General features: G+C 36.7%; 1 protein-coding gene across 13 annotated transcripts in view; it reads left to right on the top strand.

Annotated features, from left to right (window-relative positions):
- The first annotated feature begins 573 nt into the window (after positions 1 to 573).
- Positions 574 to 14,537, top strand: part of RAD50 (DNA repair-recombination protein (RAD50)) — a 75,358-nt gene continuing 61,394 nt past the window's right edge. For 9 of the 13 annotated variants that reach the window (XM_088870206.1, XM_088870204.1, XM_088870207.1 and 6 more), the window contains exons 1-4: positions 574 to 1,020; positions 1,230 to 1,316; positions 1,434 to 1,601; positions 2,010 to 2,185. In XM_088870206.1, coding sequence (XP_088726332.1) covers positions 898 to 1,020; positions 1,230 to 1,316; positions 1,434 to 1,601; positions 2,010 to 2,185 — 554 coding nt within the window. In that variant the 5' untranslated portion in view covers positions 574 to 897. Of the gene's footprint in view, positions 1,025 to 1,229; positions 1,317 to 1,433; positions 1,602 to 2,009; positions 2,186 to 14,537 lie in introns of all 13 variants that reach the window. The other 4 variants (XM_020669803.2, XM_088870208.1, XM_020669806.2 and 1 more) reach the window with 3 other exon arrangements.

Raw genomic sequence — 14,537 nt, forward strand, 5'->3', positions numbered from 1 at the left:
AATTGTATAATATAAGGTGAACATCTTATACAAACCTTAGAGTTTCTGTAAGGCCTAGGCCTTGAGCATACAAGTAAAGCCTCACATTAGAACATTGTCCATAAATCACTTTGGGCATGAGAAACCCTTGTGATGGCTGTTAAATCTATTTATATCACCAATTATGAAATTTGTAGCTCCGTGTGATGATTGTAAAATCTATTTCGATCATCGATTATAAAATTTGTAGCTTAGAGGAATAGATCTTATACATTTGTTAAACTTGAAAATGAACGGTCTAGATAATGTAGTAGAATATACACTATTTTTAAATCTTTGAATCATCTTTTTTTAGGGGAAAAAGTTCATATAAGGTTGACATCTTAAAATATAGAATTAAGATGCACCTAAAAATTCAATTGAAAAAAAAGGCTATCTTGAATTTAGAAAACCGTCTAATTGATCATCTCGACATCATGATATAGAGATATGGAAAAAAAAATTTCAAATTCAAAAATATTATCTTGTAACATATTATCTTGACCGTTAATTTTTTCCAAAATTACTCCAAAATTACATCTCATGTATTACTTTGATTGATTAAGGTTGCGACCTCATACAACCCACACCCTTCTCTTTTACACTATGATAGGGTAGAGACAATCAATTTGATGGTTTTTCCAAATTAAAAGTCGAGTTTTTTTGTTAGATTTAAGAAGCAGCTTTAGTTTTTTATGCAAGGCGGAGCTATTACTCCGTTTTTCTTTTATTTTTGTATTCTCTTTCCCGCGATACCTTTGCACTGCAGAGTCAAGGTTTTTCTTCTGCCCCTCCACGCCTGCAAAAATTTCATGATCATTCTACTCTTTAGTAACACAAGAAGACGAAGCTAGGGTTTTGTATCAGAGAAGAAGAAAGATGAGTACAGTGGACAAAATGCTGATCAAGGGTATCCGTAGCTTCAGCCCTGATAATAAAAACGCCATTACTTTCTACAAACCTCTTACCCTCATCGTTGGACCCAATGGAGCTGGCAAGACAGTGGGTGCCCTTTCTCTCTCTACCACTGCCTCCTTGAACAATAATTTTTTCGTTCTATTCATCTCTCTCTTTCTATCTTCCCCTCTCTCTCTATGTCTAATTCTTTCTCCGTCTTCCTTTATCTCCGTCTCGCTTTTCATTTCTCTCTGGGTCTCTGGCTATTTCGATTTTTCACCGAGTTGTTACTGAATGATTTGTATAACTTGCAGACGATAATCGAATGCCTGAAGCATGCTTGCACAGGTGAGCTGCCCCCAAATGCAAGGTCTGGTCATAGTTTTATCCATGACCCTAAGGTACCCTTCCCGGCCTTTCAATTTTAATGGACTTTTATTTTGACCAACCAAGAATATTAGTGATCAAATGGTGAATGGGTATAAGATTATATTGTGAAAAAGAACTATTGGATTTAGGTTGCTGGAGAAACAGAGACAAAAGGGCAAATAAAACTGAGGTTCAAAACAGCAGCTAGTAAGGATGTGGTCTGTATTCGATCGTTTCAGTTGACTCAAAAGGCTTCAAAAATGGAGTACAAGGCCATTGAGAGTGTTTTACAGACCGTCAATCCTCATACTGGAGAGGTAAGGTTTTTGAGTAACTTAATTCTATGATTTTGACCTATTTGACAGAAAAAATGGGCTGTAGCTTGTGTATTGTTTGTTAAAATTTTCATATTAAAGGAATGAGTATGATAAGGATGTCTTATTCTCTGTTTGATATGGATTTGGACGAACTTTCGAATTTGTCAGCTAAAGTTATCTCTTCCTCTTATTTACTGCTTTCCCTAAAGATTCTTTGCCTTATAGTTTTGGAAGCTTGGCCAATTTCTCAATTTCACATATTGTTCATGGTGGATCTCATATTGTCATCTGACACAAGCACCGTTTGCTAATTTTATTCGAGCAAATTCTAATATTGTATATTTCATGATGGATCCTTCATCCATTGTGATCTAATTTGTCTCGTTTATTTGTACTCCATGCATACAGAAAGTTTGTTTGAGTTACAGATGTGCTGATATGGACAGAGAAATTCCTGCATTGATGGGCGTCTCAAAGGCTATTCTGGAAAACGTCATATTTGTGCATCAGGATGAGGCAAATTGGCCTCTACATGATCCATCGACCTTGAAGAAGAAATTTGATGACATCTTCTCTGCTACAAGGTGAATTATCATATCAATTCCGAACATAATTTTATTATGTTTCTCTTGATCAGCATATGCTAAGGAGCCTTATCCGTTATTATATGTAACTCATGTATTCTATCTCTTTTTTATTAATTTCCTATCCTCTGTATTCTGATTTTGTTAATAGCGTGCTTCAATCTTTGAGGTTTTTCCTTCTAGTATTCAGTGTCGATGTTATTGGTTTGTGCTTCAAGAGTGGTATTAGTAGCTGTTTTTTTCTGTCGCTCTTTAATCTAGACTTTGGATGCCTGTATGTAGTTTCAAATTACCTCTCAATAATACTTCAAGTAATATGGCAATTGTAATGGACCACTTGATTATGAGAATCTCGATACTTTATCCGCTGGCCATTTCTCTTCTCATTGCTATCTTGACTATGCTGCTACCAACTACATTCTGGTGGTATTTCTCTATTTCACTTCCCTTAGTTACTAGGATGCATAAAGTTTTTTCTTGGTAATGGTTACTTTCATGGCAGTTATAGAAAAGTGTCTCTACAGAATGCTACACTTTTGTTGGGTCACCTTCCTAACTTTTGAGATTGATACATTTTAAAAAAGGAAAGTACTAACCATGTCTTTTTGGGGTTGATCAAGGATCCTGGTATCTTTGGTCCGGGTTGTTAGACAAGATCTAACCCATGCAAGCATGTGGACTGGATACGGGCCCAGAATCATGCGAGTTATAGTTGTTAGATCTTCATGGTTCTTTGTTATTGATCATCCATGCACTGCATTTGAGACCCTGATGTTGAGTGAATGGGGTTCCCCCACAAAGTTGGGTGCTTAAATTACCTATATATATATATATATATATATATATATATATATATATATATATATATATATATATATATATATATATATATATATATATATATATATATATATATATATATATATATATATATATATATATATATATATATATATATATATATATATATATATATAAAGAGAGAGAGAGAGAGATATCGCACATAGAATTATAGCTGGGTGGGCAAAGTGGAGATGTACAATTGGAATTTTATGTGATCGCCAGATACCAATGAGGCTGAAGGGCTAGTTCTATAGGATAGTGGTGAGACCAACTTTGCTCTATGGGGCGGAATGTTGGGCGGACAAAAAAAATATACCCATAGAATGAGTATAGTGGAGATGAGGTTGTTGAGAAGGATGAGTGTCAAGACAAGAAAGGATATAATTCACAATGAATCTATTCGAGAGAATTTAAGCGTGACACCAATAGGCAATAAAATAAGAGAGAATAGACTTAGGTGGGCTAACAATGTGTGGCGCCGACCAAGTACAACACCTGTTAGGAGGTGCGAATTAGTTCTAGTGGAAGGACTGAAAAGGGCAAGGGTAGGCTCAAAAGCACGTGGTTGGAAGTAGTCCGAAAAGATATGGGGACTTATGGCCTCACTGAGGATATGACCTTTAATAGAGTAAAATGGAGAACCGTGATTTATGTAGCGGACCCTAATTCATTGAAAAAAGGCTAAAATGATGATATATATATATATATATATAGATATATATATTATATTTATATAATATATATATATATATATATTATATTTATATAATATATATATATATATATTTATTTATTTATACATATATATACTTTGTGCATAAAAAGCCAAAGGCTAGGACCGTTTCCAGCTCACCCCTCTCGGGACCCTACGTAGGCGGGACCATGCAGACCCAACTTGGACCGACCCAAATAGTGTTGATATTTAAATAATATATAATATATAATATTTAAATAAATACAACTATATAGTTTTAGTTATAATATTTAACTAATGCATGTATATATTTTAAAATTTATAAAATATATTTAATTGTATATTTAAATATATTTAAATGTATAATATTTTGATTTTTGGGTTGGGTCCAATCGTGTCTGGTCGGGTCTGGGTCTGGGTGCGGGTCTAGTGACTTCGGTTCCGGGTCGGCATCTGGTCCCGGTCCTCGGAATGCGTTGCCACCACCCCTACTCTTGATAGATTGGGGTTGTGGAACATTTGTCACCTTAACACACCATTAACTTCAAAACTCTAGAACTCGATTCTCTGAAATTAATTTAATGTTATTTTGTACCCCTTTTTCTCTTTATGCTATAGGCTAGCTTTAAATTTGAACGAATTCAATTTTATTTAGCTAATTTTGTTTAAGGACATGTTTTAATCAATTAAGGATCAGAAATGCTATTTTCCAAGCATTAAAACGAATTCTAAATTGCATGTTGATTTACTCAAGTTTCTTTATTTAGTCTTATGGTGATTACTTGTTGAAATTGACATTTAACCTTATTGAATTGAAAGTGTTTTCCAAATGTGTTTTAGGGCATTATAATCAAAGATTAGTGAGTGTCTCTTCTTGTGTTACGTGAAGTTTTTGCTTGATTTTGAAGAATTGTGATTTTTCTTCACAGTCCATAGTCTTTTATGACATTTATCCAATTTTTACGTTCTACGCTTGGTTTTTGTACATAAAAAATTATTGGGATTTGAGAGATTTGAAATTTAAATTTACTATTCATCGAAATTTATCCAAGAGCTTGGAACTCCTAGATCCGGACTTGAAACCCAAAACTGGTTTCGGGGTTTTGATTTGGGTTGTATATGGAAGCTTTGACGGGATTGGAGGCATTGATTTGCATCTAATGCAAATATTGGGGATTATAGTAAACTTCATTTTTTTTATTTTTAAATTCATATATGTTGGGAATTGATAACCTGAGACCCCAATGAACCGACCACAATATATCACACACTCAAAACCCCAAGTATGTGGTACTGGTAACCCAAGAAGGCACCCAGCAATTGTGTGTAATAAAATTAGGAGAAAAATGAACAAGAAATGGAATTAACAGACCACAAAAGGAAATCAAGAACAAATTGCAACAATAATGTGTTTCTCCATTAGGGCTATATCCATGAGCAAGGGGGCAAGCAAAAATCCACTATCAAAGAGAAATTTACAATGTGAGATACAATATTTCCTTAATGAAGAGACTCATGCAAATTCCTTCTTGAAAGCTCACAAAGGTTTGACACCAAGAGGGATAACAAACTCCTTCTTCAACCCTTCCCGTTTTGCACTTTACCAAAAGGAAAACCTATCTTTCTATAGAGAAAAGGGAAAAACAAGAAGGAATGGGCCCAAATGGCCTTTTACACTCTTTTATATTACTCATTTTTGAGTAAGACAAAAAATCCCTCGAAAATAAATATAAATGACATGCTCGGTCCACTATGTGATTTCTATCATTGTTAACAATCTCCATCTTGATGGTAAATCACTTGTCTTGTTAAGAATTCCATTTTTACCTATAGAAGTTAGGCTCCCTTCTAACTTCTCTACCATAACTGTCTTTATGAGCATATCTGCGACATTCTCCTTGGTTCAAACTTTCCCAACCGATCTACACCATCTTCAAGAACTTATCGAACATAATTTTATCAAACCAATATGTTGCTTCGTCCTCTTGTTATAAACTGGGTTCTTAGTGAATTAATGGCATTCATGTTATCATAGAGTTCTTCCATGGGTTTGGAGTTGATGCCCAACTCACCCATAAGACCTTGAAGCCAAACCGCTTCTTTGTTTGCTTTCATTGCTTTAATGTATTCGGCCTCAATGGTTGGCAATGCCACCATTAATTGAAGCTTTGACATGCAACTTCTGGTCCATTTGCAAACTTGAAAACATAACAAGTAGTTGTTCTTCCTTTATCAATATCATTGGTATAATTTGCATCGACGTAGTCTTGAATGTGCCCCAAGTTTTTGCTAAATGTCAAAGCATAAACACTTGTGTCTCTCAAATACCAAGGCACCTATTTTGCACCTTCTTGATGAGATTTTATGGGACTTGCCATAAATTGACTCAAAGTCACCAAGTATGCATGTTTGGTCTCGTACACACCATGGCACACATTACGCTTCCCACAAACTAACTTATGACACCCTACTCATAGTATTCTTTTCATCTTCAATCTTTGGACTTTGCTCGAAAGACAACTTAAAATCAGAAGCTAACAAAGTCTTCATCGGTTTTGTTTTTTCATGCTAAAATCATCAAGCATCTTTTCTACAAAACTCTTTTGTGAAAGTGACAAAGTCCCTCTTTGACGATCTTTTTGGATTTCAATTCCAAGTTTTTGTTTTTGCTCGCTCGAGATCTTTCGTTTCAAAATTATTGCTCAGATGTGTGCTCATCAATCCTAATCTTATCCTTGTATTCCAAAATCATATCATTAACATTCAAGATTACGATAAGATATGAGCCATCACAAAACAATTTATATAAACACAATGATCATAATCACTCCTTTGGTATCCAAGACCTACCATTAACATATCAAAAGTCGTATACCGTTGCTTTGATGCTTGCTTGAGTCTATGTATGGATGTCTTCAACTTGCACATTAGCCTTTCTTTTCCGGTTTCAAGAAACCCTTATGGTTGTTGCATATACATATCTTCTTCAAGTTCACCATGTAAAGAAGCTGTTTTTACCTCCATTTGTTCAAGTTCCCAATCATGCAATTCAACAAGCCTGAGCACCAACTGAATCAATTGGATTTCCAACTTGCTTGTCTTCATTGACACTTGTAGGTGCATCTTCTTGTTCGTCGTCCTCACTAGATGACAAATATCAATTTCTTGGGTGTTATTTCGAGTTTCTTCTTCATTCGCTTTATTCTCTTTTTCTATACCTTTTGTCAACACAAATGGTTCGTTAATATTTGCATCATCGCTTGTCATTATTTTTCGGGCACTTGGATCCCATTAATGATTTCGTTTTATAAATTTGTTATACCCAACAAAAATGTATTTATTTGATTTTAGGTCAAGTTTATTCTTTTGAAATTAAGAATTAAAACATAGGTATTACAACCAAAAATCTTTAAATCGGAATGGTTACCAGGGGTTATGGACCATACCTCATGCATGTTTTCTCCCCCAAAGATGTCGAAGGTGATTGATTGATTAGATAACAAACTATTAATACAGCTTTAGCCCATAGTTATTGGAAACCCCTGATATTTTGAATCATTTTAAGAATTGGAATCATGGAATCACGATTGGTTAGAAGATTCCTGTTATCGGAAGCGATGTCCATTCAAATTAAATCGTAGGAAATGAGATTCCTACTTTATAGGATTGGGATTCGACCCAAATGGAATCAAGATCCTTACTTATATGGAATTGAGATTCTGACCTTTTCATAATCGAGTTTTTAACCTATTTGGAATCGACTTGTATGGAATAAAAATTCCTTATATATGTAATTGATATTCTAATATCTTTCGAATTGAGTTTTTGACGTATTTGGAATCGAGATTCATATCAGTTTGGAATTGAGATTCATATTAGTTTGGAATCGAGTTTTGCCCACATGGAAATCGAGATTTTAAACTCTATGGGGTGACTTTGTTGGGGTGTGTGGCCTTTAAAAGCCTAGAGTGCTTGCAATGTTAAAAAAGGCGGAGGTGGCCGTGGGTTTGGGCCTCCTAGGTGGGCGCCCAGACACAAAGGCGCCCGAAGGGAAGGGTTTGGGGTTGTGTGTGTGTGTGTTTTATGAATGTGTGTGTATGTGTTTAGTGTGTGTGCATGCACATGTATGTGTGCGTGAGGTATCACATGAAATTCTTAAAGATCATCTTTTTTTCTTTTAGATTTGTATTTGTAAGAGAGATGTCTCAAACACTTGGAGGATATGTAAAGCAAGAGAGAGAGAGAGAGAGAGAGAGAGAGAGAGTCTGTGAGAGATAGGGACCTCGCATCGAACAGTTGGAGGTCATTTTCTACTTTTTCTTTTTCTTACATGTAAAGATGGAGCATATGGGTCCATGTGTATCTTTGTGCGTGTATGTGTGTGTGTGTGAGAGAGGCTGCTAACACTTGGAGTCCATCCTCTGCTTCTTCTCATCTGTAGAGAGAGCACATGGATCCTAAGAGAGGTATAGAGAGAGAGAAGGGCAATATAGGCGTTATTTTTGTTTAGGTGGATTTGAATTTCTTTTTTCTTGTTTTTTATTTAAGGGATGGCGCTTGGTGGGCACCCAGACCGCCTAGGCGCCTGCCTTAAGCATGCCCGCTCAGACCCATCGCCTAGGATGTCGGGCGGCTGAATACTTGTTCATTGGGAGCTTGTAAATAAAAATATTTGTAATGTTTTTTGCACTTCAGTGGGAGTGTATTGTGACTAACTGACCTAGATTTTGGCAGTCTGGCCCAGTACTTGTTCGGCTCAGGACATGTCTAAGACCCTTACCTGTAGGCATGTGGGACTGCCGTTGAGGGTTCATTGTGGATCATCCCTTCTTGAGGTTGGAGAGATGCCTAAAGACGTTGTTTGTAGGCCACGAGAGCTGTGTGGTCTCTTGTGTGCGGAGGAAGGGCCTGTGAGAGCAAGGGCCAAATCCTCAACAAAACTTTCGCACATGTACATATGACAACCCCATTTTGGAAAGCAACCCTATATAGGGGGACATGTGTATATATACGTAGTGAGAGTGCCCACTTGAACTATAGTGATATGTGCATTTGACTTGCTCTTGGGGAGAACCTGTAATCCACATATTGGGACTATAGTTCCATTGTTTATCGGCTAACTTTGACAGGTCAATCATGAGCCTCTGCATTTGATTGTGAGTCATGGGTTTTATTAAGTTGGTTTTAGAAGACAACAGTGGATCATGGATCTTGGGACGGGTGGAGTGCCTTGATATTCACTTGTTATTGGACCTACTAGGTACATATCCACTTCTAAGTTGTATTTCTGTGTGTTTTAGATGTTTGTGAAACTCCAGAAATATTGTTTTCTACTAAAATAATGTTACTGTAATTTTTTGATATTTTCATAATTTTAAAATATGTTTATTTGCTTAAAAAACACTATAAGGGTATTTCTGAAATTTGAAAATTGCAAAAGTATTATGGAAATTTATAAATTGTGTGTGCGACCCACATGGAGGGCTAAGGGCTCAGCTCCATGCAGGTGAGCCCCACTTTGGGGTGCCATGCCCCCCTAGGGCCACATGTCCTCACATTGGGACACCCCATTCTTTTAGGCACATGTCTTTAAAACAAAATTTCTTGTTTTAAAATATTTTCTTAGTGAAAATATTTTGGTTGACAAAATTCTTTAAGAAAATCTTCTATGAAGTTTAAGTTGATCTAGTTTATCTTTGACCAATTTGAATTATTTTGGCTTATTATCCATCCCTTTGTGAGAGAAAAGGAATTCTAGAATATTATGTTTGACTAGTCAAAGTTCTAGATAGATTAAAAGTGGATATGAGTCAAATCTTTTAGGGGATAAGGTTCCTAAATATCCACTGTAGGTCATGCTAGCTGATCATGGAGATGATAGTCGTAGATTAAATCTTCTCTCTTACCTCACAAATTACCTAATAATCCTAGGCAATGTTGAACTCCTAATTTGATTAGGACTCCCTAAGCCCTAGAGCCCTATAAATAAGGGCGATCTCTCCCCATTCAGATTTCTCCCTTCTCTCTCTCCTCTCCATGCCCCTCTCTAACCTCTCTCATCTCTCTCTTCCTAGTCCTCTCTCTCTCTCTCTCTCTCTCTCTCTCTCTCTCTTAAGAGGGGCATGCCACCCTCCCTAAGCATCTAGGCTGGCTCTCCAGCATATATAAGAGAGGAAAAGAGGGGCCAGGCCCAATCCTAGCTTTAGTTTTATGGGAGTTGCCCATAGTAACCCTAATTGTGACCGTAGCTCTCTTGCTCCATAAGTTTTAGAAAGGGAGTAACAGAGGTGCTTCTCACTTTAGATTGGTGGATTCAACAGGTTCTAGGATCGAATGCACCATTGTTCGAGTAATCAAGTGTGGGATGTGCTAAGCCCTAAGGGGGTAACCCTAGGCAAAAGTTATTAAGTCTTCCAACATTTATTTAATTTTATTTACTGCTGTTCTGGCTTATTTTATTTCATAAAGTGTTAGTTTCTATTCAATTTGAATAAAGTTTTATTGGCAGTAAGTTATTAAGATCCTAGATTGTAGTATTAAGATCCTAGATTGCAGTAGGCCTATATTATTGTAATTAAAGTAGAATTTTTGGCAATTAATAAAGAAAAGAGAGAAATTTTTACAGCCTAGAATTCTATTCCCACTTCTTTCAGAGTTTCAATCCCTCTAGAATCAAGATTCCTACATCAACATCTTGTGCCTTACCAACTTAGAACCTCATCAAGCAATCGATATCAGAGTTCTCTAAGACATGAAGAAGGGTTCTGTAGATATGAAGTCAATGTATTGACTATTGAGCTTCAGAGACAACATTAGGAGCAAGGCCAATTAATAGACTATTGTAGTCCACTAGTGAAACTGTTTACAAAAAACGCAAATATTATGTCATGTATATTTGAAATGTGATTTTTATTTCATTATTATTCTTCAAAATAGGGTTTTTGTCTGTTCCATGGTGTTGTCTGTGTTATAGTCCTCTTTGAAATATAAACTCTTTATTAATTATATTTTAAAAAAAGGCAGCCAATCCCAACACTATCAGAAATGTGATCGAGCCAGTTTCAACAATGCATTCATTAGATTATTATTTAGAGCAATATGAACTATGGGAGAATCATCTCCAATCTAGTTTCCAAATAACTCAGAATCCATAAACATTTGAAGTAATCTGTAAGTCATACGTTTATGCACCTAGAACATCAATATTTGATTTTGTGGTATTACAGTTCCAAAAAAATTAGATCAAGATTCGATGAGGGTGGAAGCAAGATTCGATGTTGGATTAGTTCGTGGTTTCTTGCATCCACAATCTGTGGTATTTGATGTTCAGGAATCTGGATGTGAAAAAAGAGATTCAAGTATCATTATATGTGGAATCTAGATTCAACAAATGTAGATTGAGATTCAACAATTACGGAATCAGGAATCAACAAATATTAGAAACAAGGTTCTACAAGTGTTGGAATTGAGATCCCTAAAATAAGGAATCGAGATTCCTGACTTTGCAGAAATGGATCATGTGAAGATTCTTTGTTGGAATCGTCGAAGTGGGATTCCTAATCGAAATTGCGACCTTGGGTGGGAGATTTCAGTAACCATACTTTGGCACATAGTTCTTGCTTCAATCCGGCTGTGCTCAACATGCTTCTACCACACTCCATCAAAATGAGTCATCCTTTCTGCAACAATTTTTTGGGGGAGTGTAGACGATGGTGAAGTGCCTCTTTATTCTTTCATCCATAAACTATGTAAACTTGTTGAAATTGTACTCCTTCCGATTATCGATTCGGAGTCCGTAATGCGGCATCTTGTTCTCTTCTCAACTTTGGCTTTAAAGTGCTAAAAGGCCAAAAATATGCCAGTGTTTAATTTAAGAGTGATCACTCATGCTTTCTTTGAGAAGTCATTTACAAAAGAAATAGAATACAATGCTTCACCATATGACATAGTGGTGAGGGCTGCCATAAATCTGAGTGGTTTCCCTTGCTTGTATGGCTTCTGGCTTTGAGACTTCATCAATGTTGTTTCCCATGGGCACAATGTTCACAAAATTCGAATTCCCCAAAATTTATAGTGGGACGTGGATTTCTCTTCATCAAAATCTCCATGCCCTTCTCACTCAAGTGGCCTAACCTCCTATGCCATAAATATAGTGGAAGATCAGGACTCTCTTTTTTTTTTTTTTTTGAAATTAGTGGAAGATCATCACTCTCTAATAATGAATTAGTCGCATCATCAACAATGGAGCTACCCAACAATTTGTATAAGTTTCTAACTCTAACACCTTTGATCACAATAGGAGCACATGTGAACTCCATTTTGCCTTGTGAACCTATGCCCATTTTGATTACATCATCATCATCATCATCCTCATTAGAGTCTTTTCCTAACTATTTGGGGTCAGCTACATGAATACTAGTCCGCCATTTTGCTCTATCAAGGGCCATACCTTCAGTAAGACCATAAGTTGCCATATATTTTCTCACTACTTCTGACCATGTTGGCCTACCCCTTGGCCTTTTGCACTTTCCATTTGAGCCAACTCGCATCTTCTAACAGGTGTACTATTCATGGAAACTTTGGCAAAGTTTTATATTGGTTGCCTCCTTAACACAACCCACCTTTTTTACCTGGGATTGGCATTGGAAGGGAAAGTTTAAGGTCCTTACCCTTTTTAGACCAATTTCAACTCTAACAAAGAGAAATCAAACTTTTCTTCAAGGAAGGGAAAGTTTTATGTGCAGATACTTCCATAAAAAATCCTTGGTTTCACTGAACTAATCTCAGCCATTCTACTACTTGAGTTATTACCCATCAATTGGGAATCACCCTCATATGGCTCTTATGAATGAGACCATGACTTGTGCAGGCACATATGATGCGTGGCACCACAATCCAATATTAAGTATTGATGAAAATCGAGATTTCAACCCACCGTATAAACTTCAATGAAATCGGATGTAAGTTCTTCCACATGATTTGGCTCGTTATGGGGCTCATCACCTTCCCTTTCTTCTTTAGATTTTTGTCCTTTCCTTTTCATACAATTTCTTTTTAAATGACCAGCTTCACAACATTCTTGACAAACATACTTGTTTTCCTGGCGGTCCTTTAGACTTTCGTCAGCCCTTGGATCTACTTTGTGAAGATTTTCAAGAAGAGTTTCCTCATTCACTTCCCCTTGATATTGAACTTTCGATTCCAGTTCTCCACGAGATGCCTTTCCGGAGTTCATGGGCAAGTTGTTGGAAATATGGCCTATCAAGGCCTAAATTCCAGTAGTCTCTCATTCAGTGAGAGCGATTGAGAGATTGAAATCTTGGTGCCTTGCGAAATAGATCTCAGATTCTCTTACCCTGAGTAAGCATGAGGCATCGAGAGTTCATGTGTTGAGAAAGCAATTTATCAAGGAGGCGTGAGGCCCACCTCCTAGTCATGATTTTATAGGTTAGCTCATATTTAGCTGCGATCGGTCGGGGCTTGAAGAATCCAAACGATAAAAATAGAATCCGAGTATTTATTGAGTATTCGCCTTGTATGGAATGGTGAAGACTTGTGGGATATAAATCCGTATCCTGACACAAGACCCTTACATGGTATGTGCATTTTCTTTTCATACGGGAAGCCACTTTTCCAAAGGCATTATCCGAGTTTGGAAGCGCCAACGTACATGTGCTTTGAGAGGACCCCTGTAATTGAGTTAGATAATGTCCCATAGGGGTACACCTATAATCCATTGAGAGCCGGATGATCTAAAGTTCTAGCTCAACGACTTTGATATGGCCAATTATGTGTCCCTGCTTTAGATTGTGGAACATAGGTCTATTGGGTCGATCTGAGACTCGACGGAACATCATTCGGGACGAGTCTAATGGATACTCCGATACCTACAATTATTAGCCTGAGATCTCATTATACCTTTTGTTCAATTTTATAATGATGAGAAAAACTTAATAATTGCTCGAAAATACTTTAAATATTTATTGTGAATTTTAAAGAATTATTATGAATTTTTATTTGCTAAAAAAATGAGGTTTTTCGAATTGTTTGACTCAAATTCCACTTTAGTCTTGACCTGGTAGTGCCATGTGGCATCCGGGTGGCCATAGGGCTGCCACATGGCACCCCACACCTCACTCTAGGATCACTGCCCAGCTGGGTAGTATATTATTTGTACATGAAAGTATAATTCATAAGCTAGTATTGCTTTATATGTAATTGCCCCATAAGGGGTTGGTATTTGAGTTTATTTACAGTGGTTTTACAAGGCTAGAAACGACTGTAATTGTTATTTAAAGGATTGTAACTTATTCACTTAGCTTGGTTTTAAGCAAGTGGCCTGTTGAAAGTGTCTATTTTACCTTTTTTTCGGTTTGAAAATTTGCTCTAGTCTTTGTATCCACTATCAATTGGTATCAGAGTTAGGATCATTTACTGCCTCTTTTAGGGTCTTTAGGGGGATTATAGAGTGCCAAATAGGAACCCATGGCAGCCCGTTTGATACTCATCGAATTTCTTAAGGCGGAGAGGTTCAATGGAACCAACATCTCCGAATGGAGAAGGAAAATTAGTTGTGTTTCTTGAAGATGGTCTATTGCCATTATTGACTTCTAGACCACCTAATCCGCCCACAATCAATACTCATCAAGTTGTTAAGGATGCATATGAGACATGACATAACAAAAACCAAAGTGCCGTGAACATTATTTTTGCAACCATGAGTGATTCGTTTTATAAGGAGTATGAGAATTTCGTGTGTCATAGATATTATGGAGCGCATGAAAAAGAAATACGACACACCGAATGAGGCTCAAA

This window comes from Amborella trichopoda, chromosome 6 (assembly GCF_054954075.1).
Source record: "Amborella trichopoda isolate Santa Cruz 75 chromosome 6, AtrichopodaSantaCruz75HAP2 v2.0, whole genome shotgun sequence".
NCBI classification, from domain to species: Eukaryota; Viridiplantae; Streptophyta; class Magnoliopsida; order Amborellales; family Amborellaceae; genus Amborella; species Amborella trichopoda.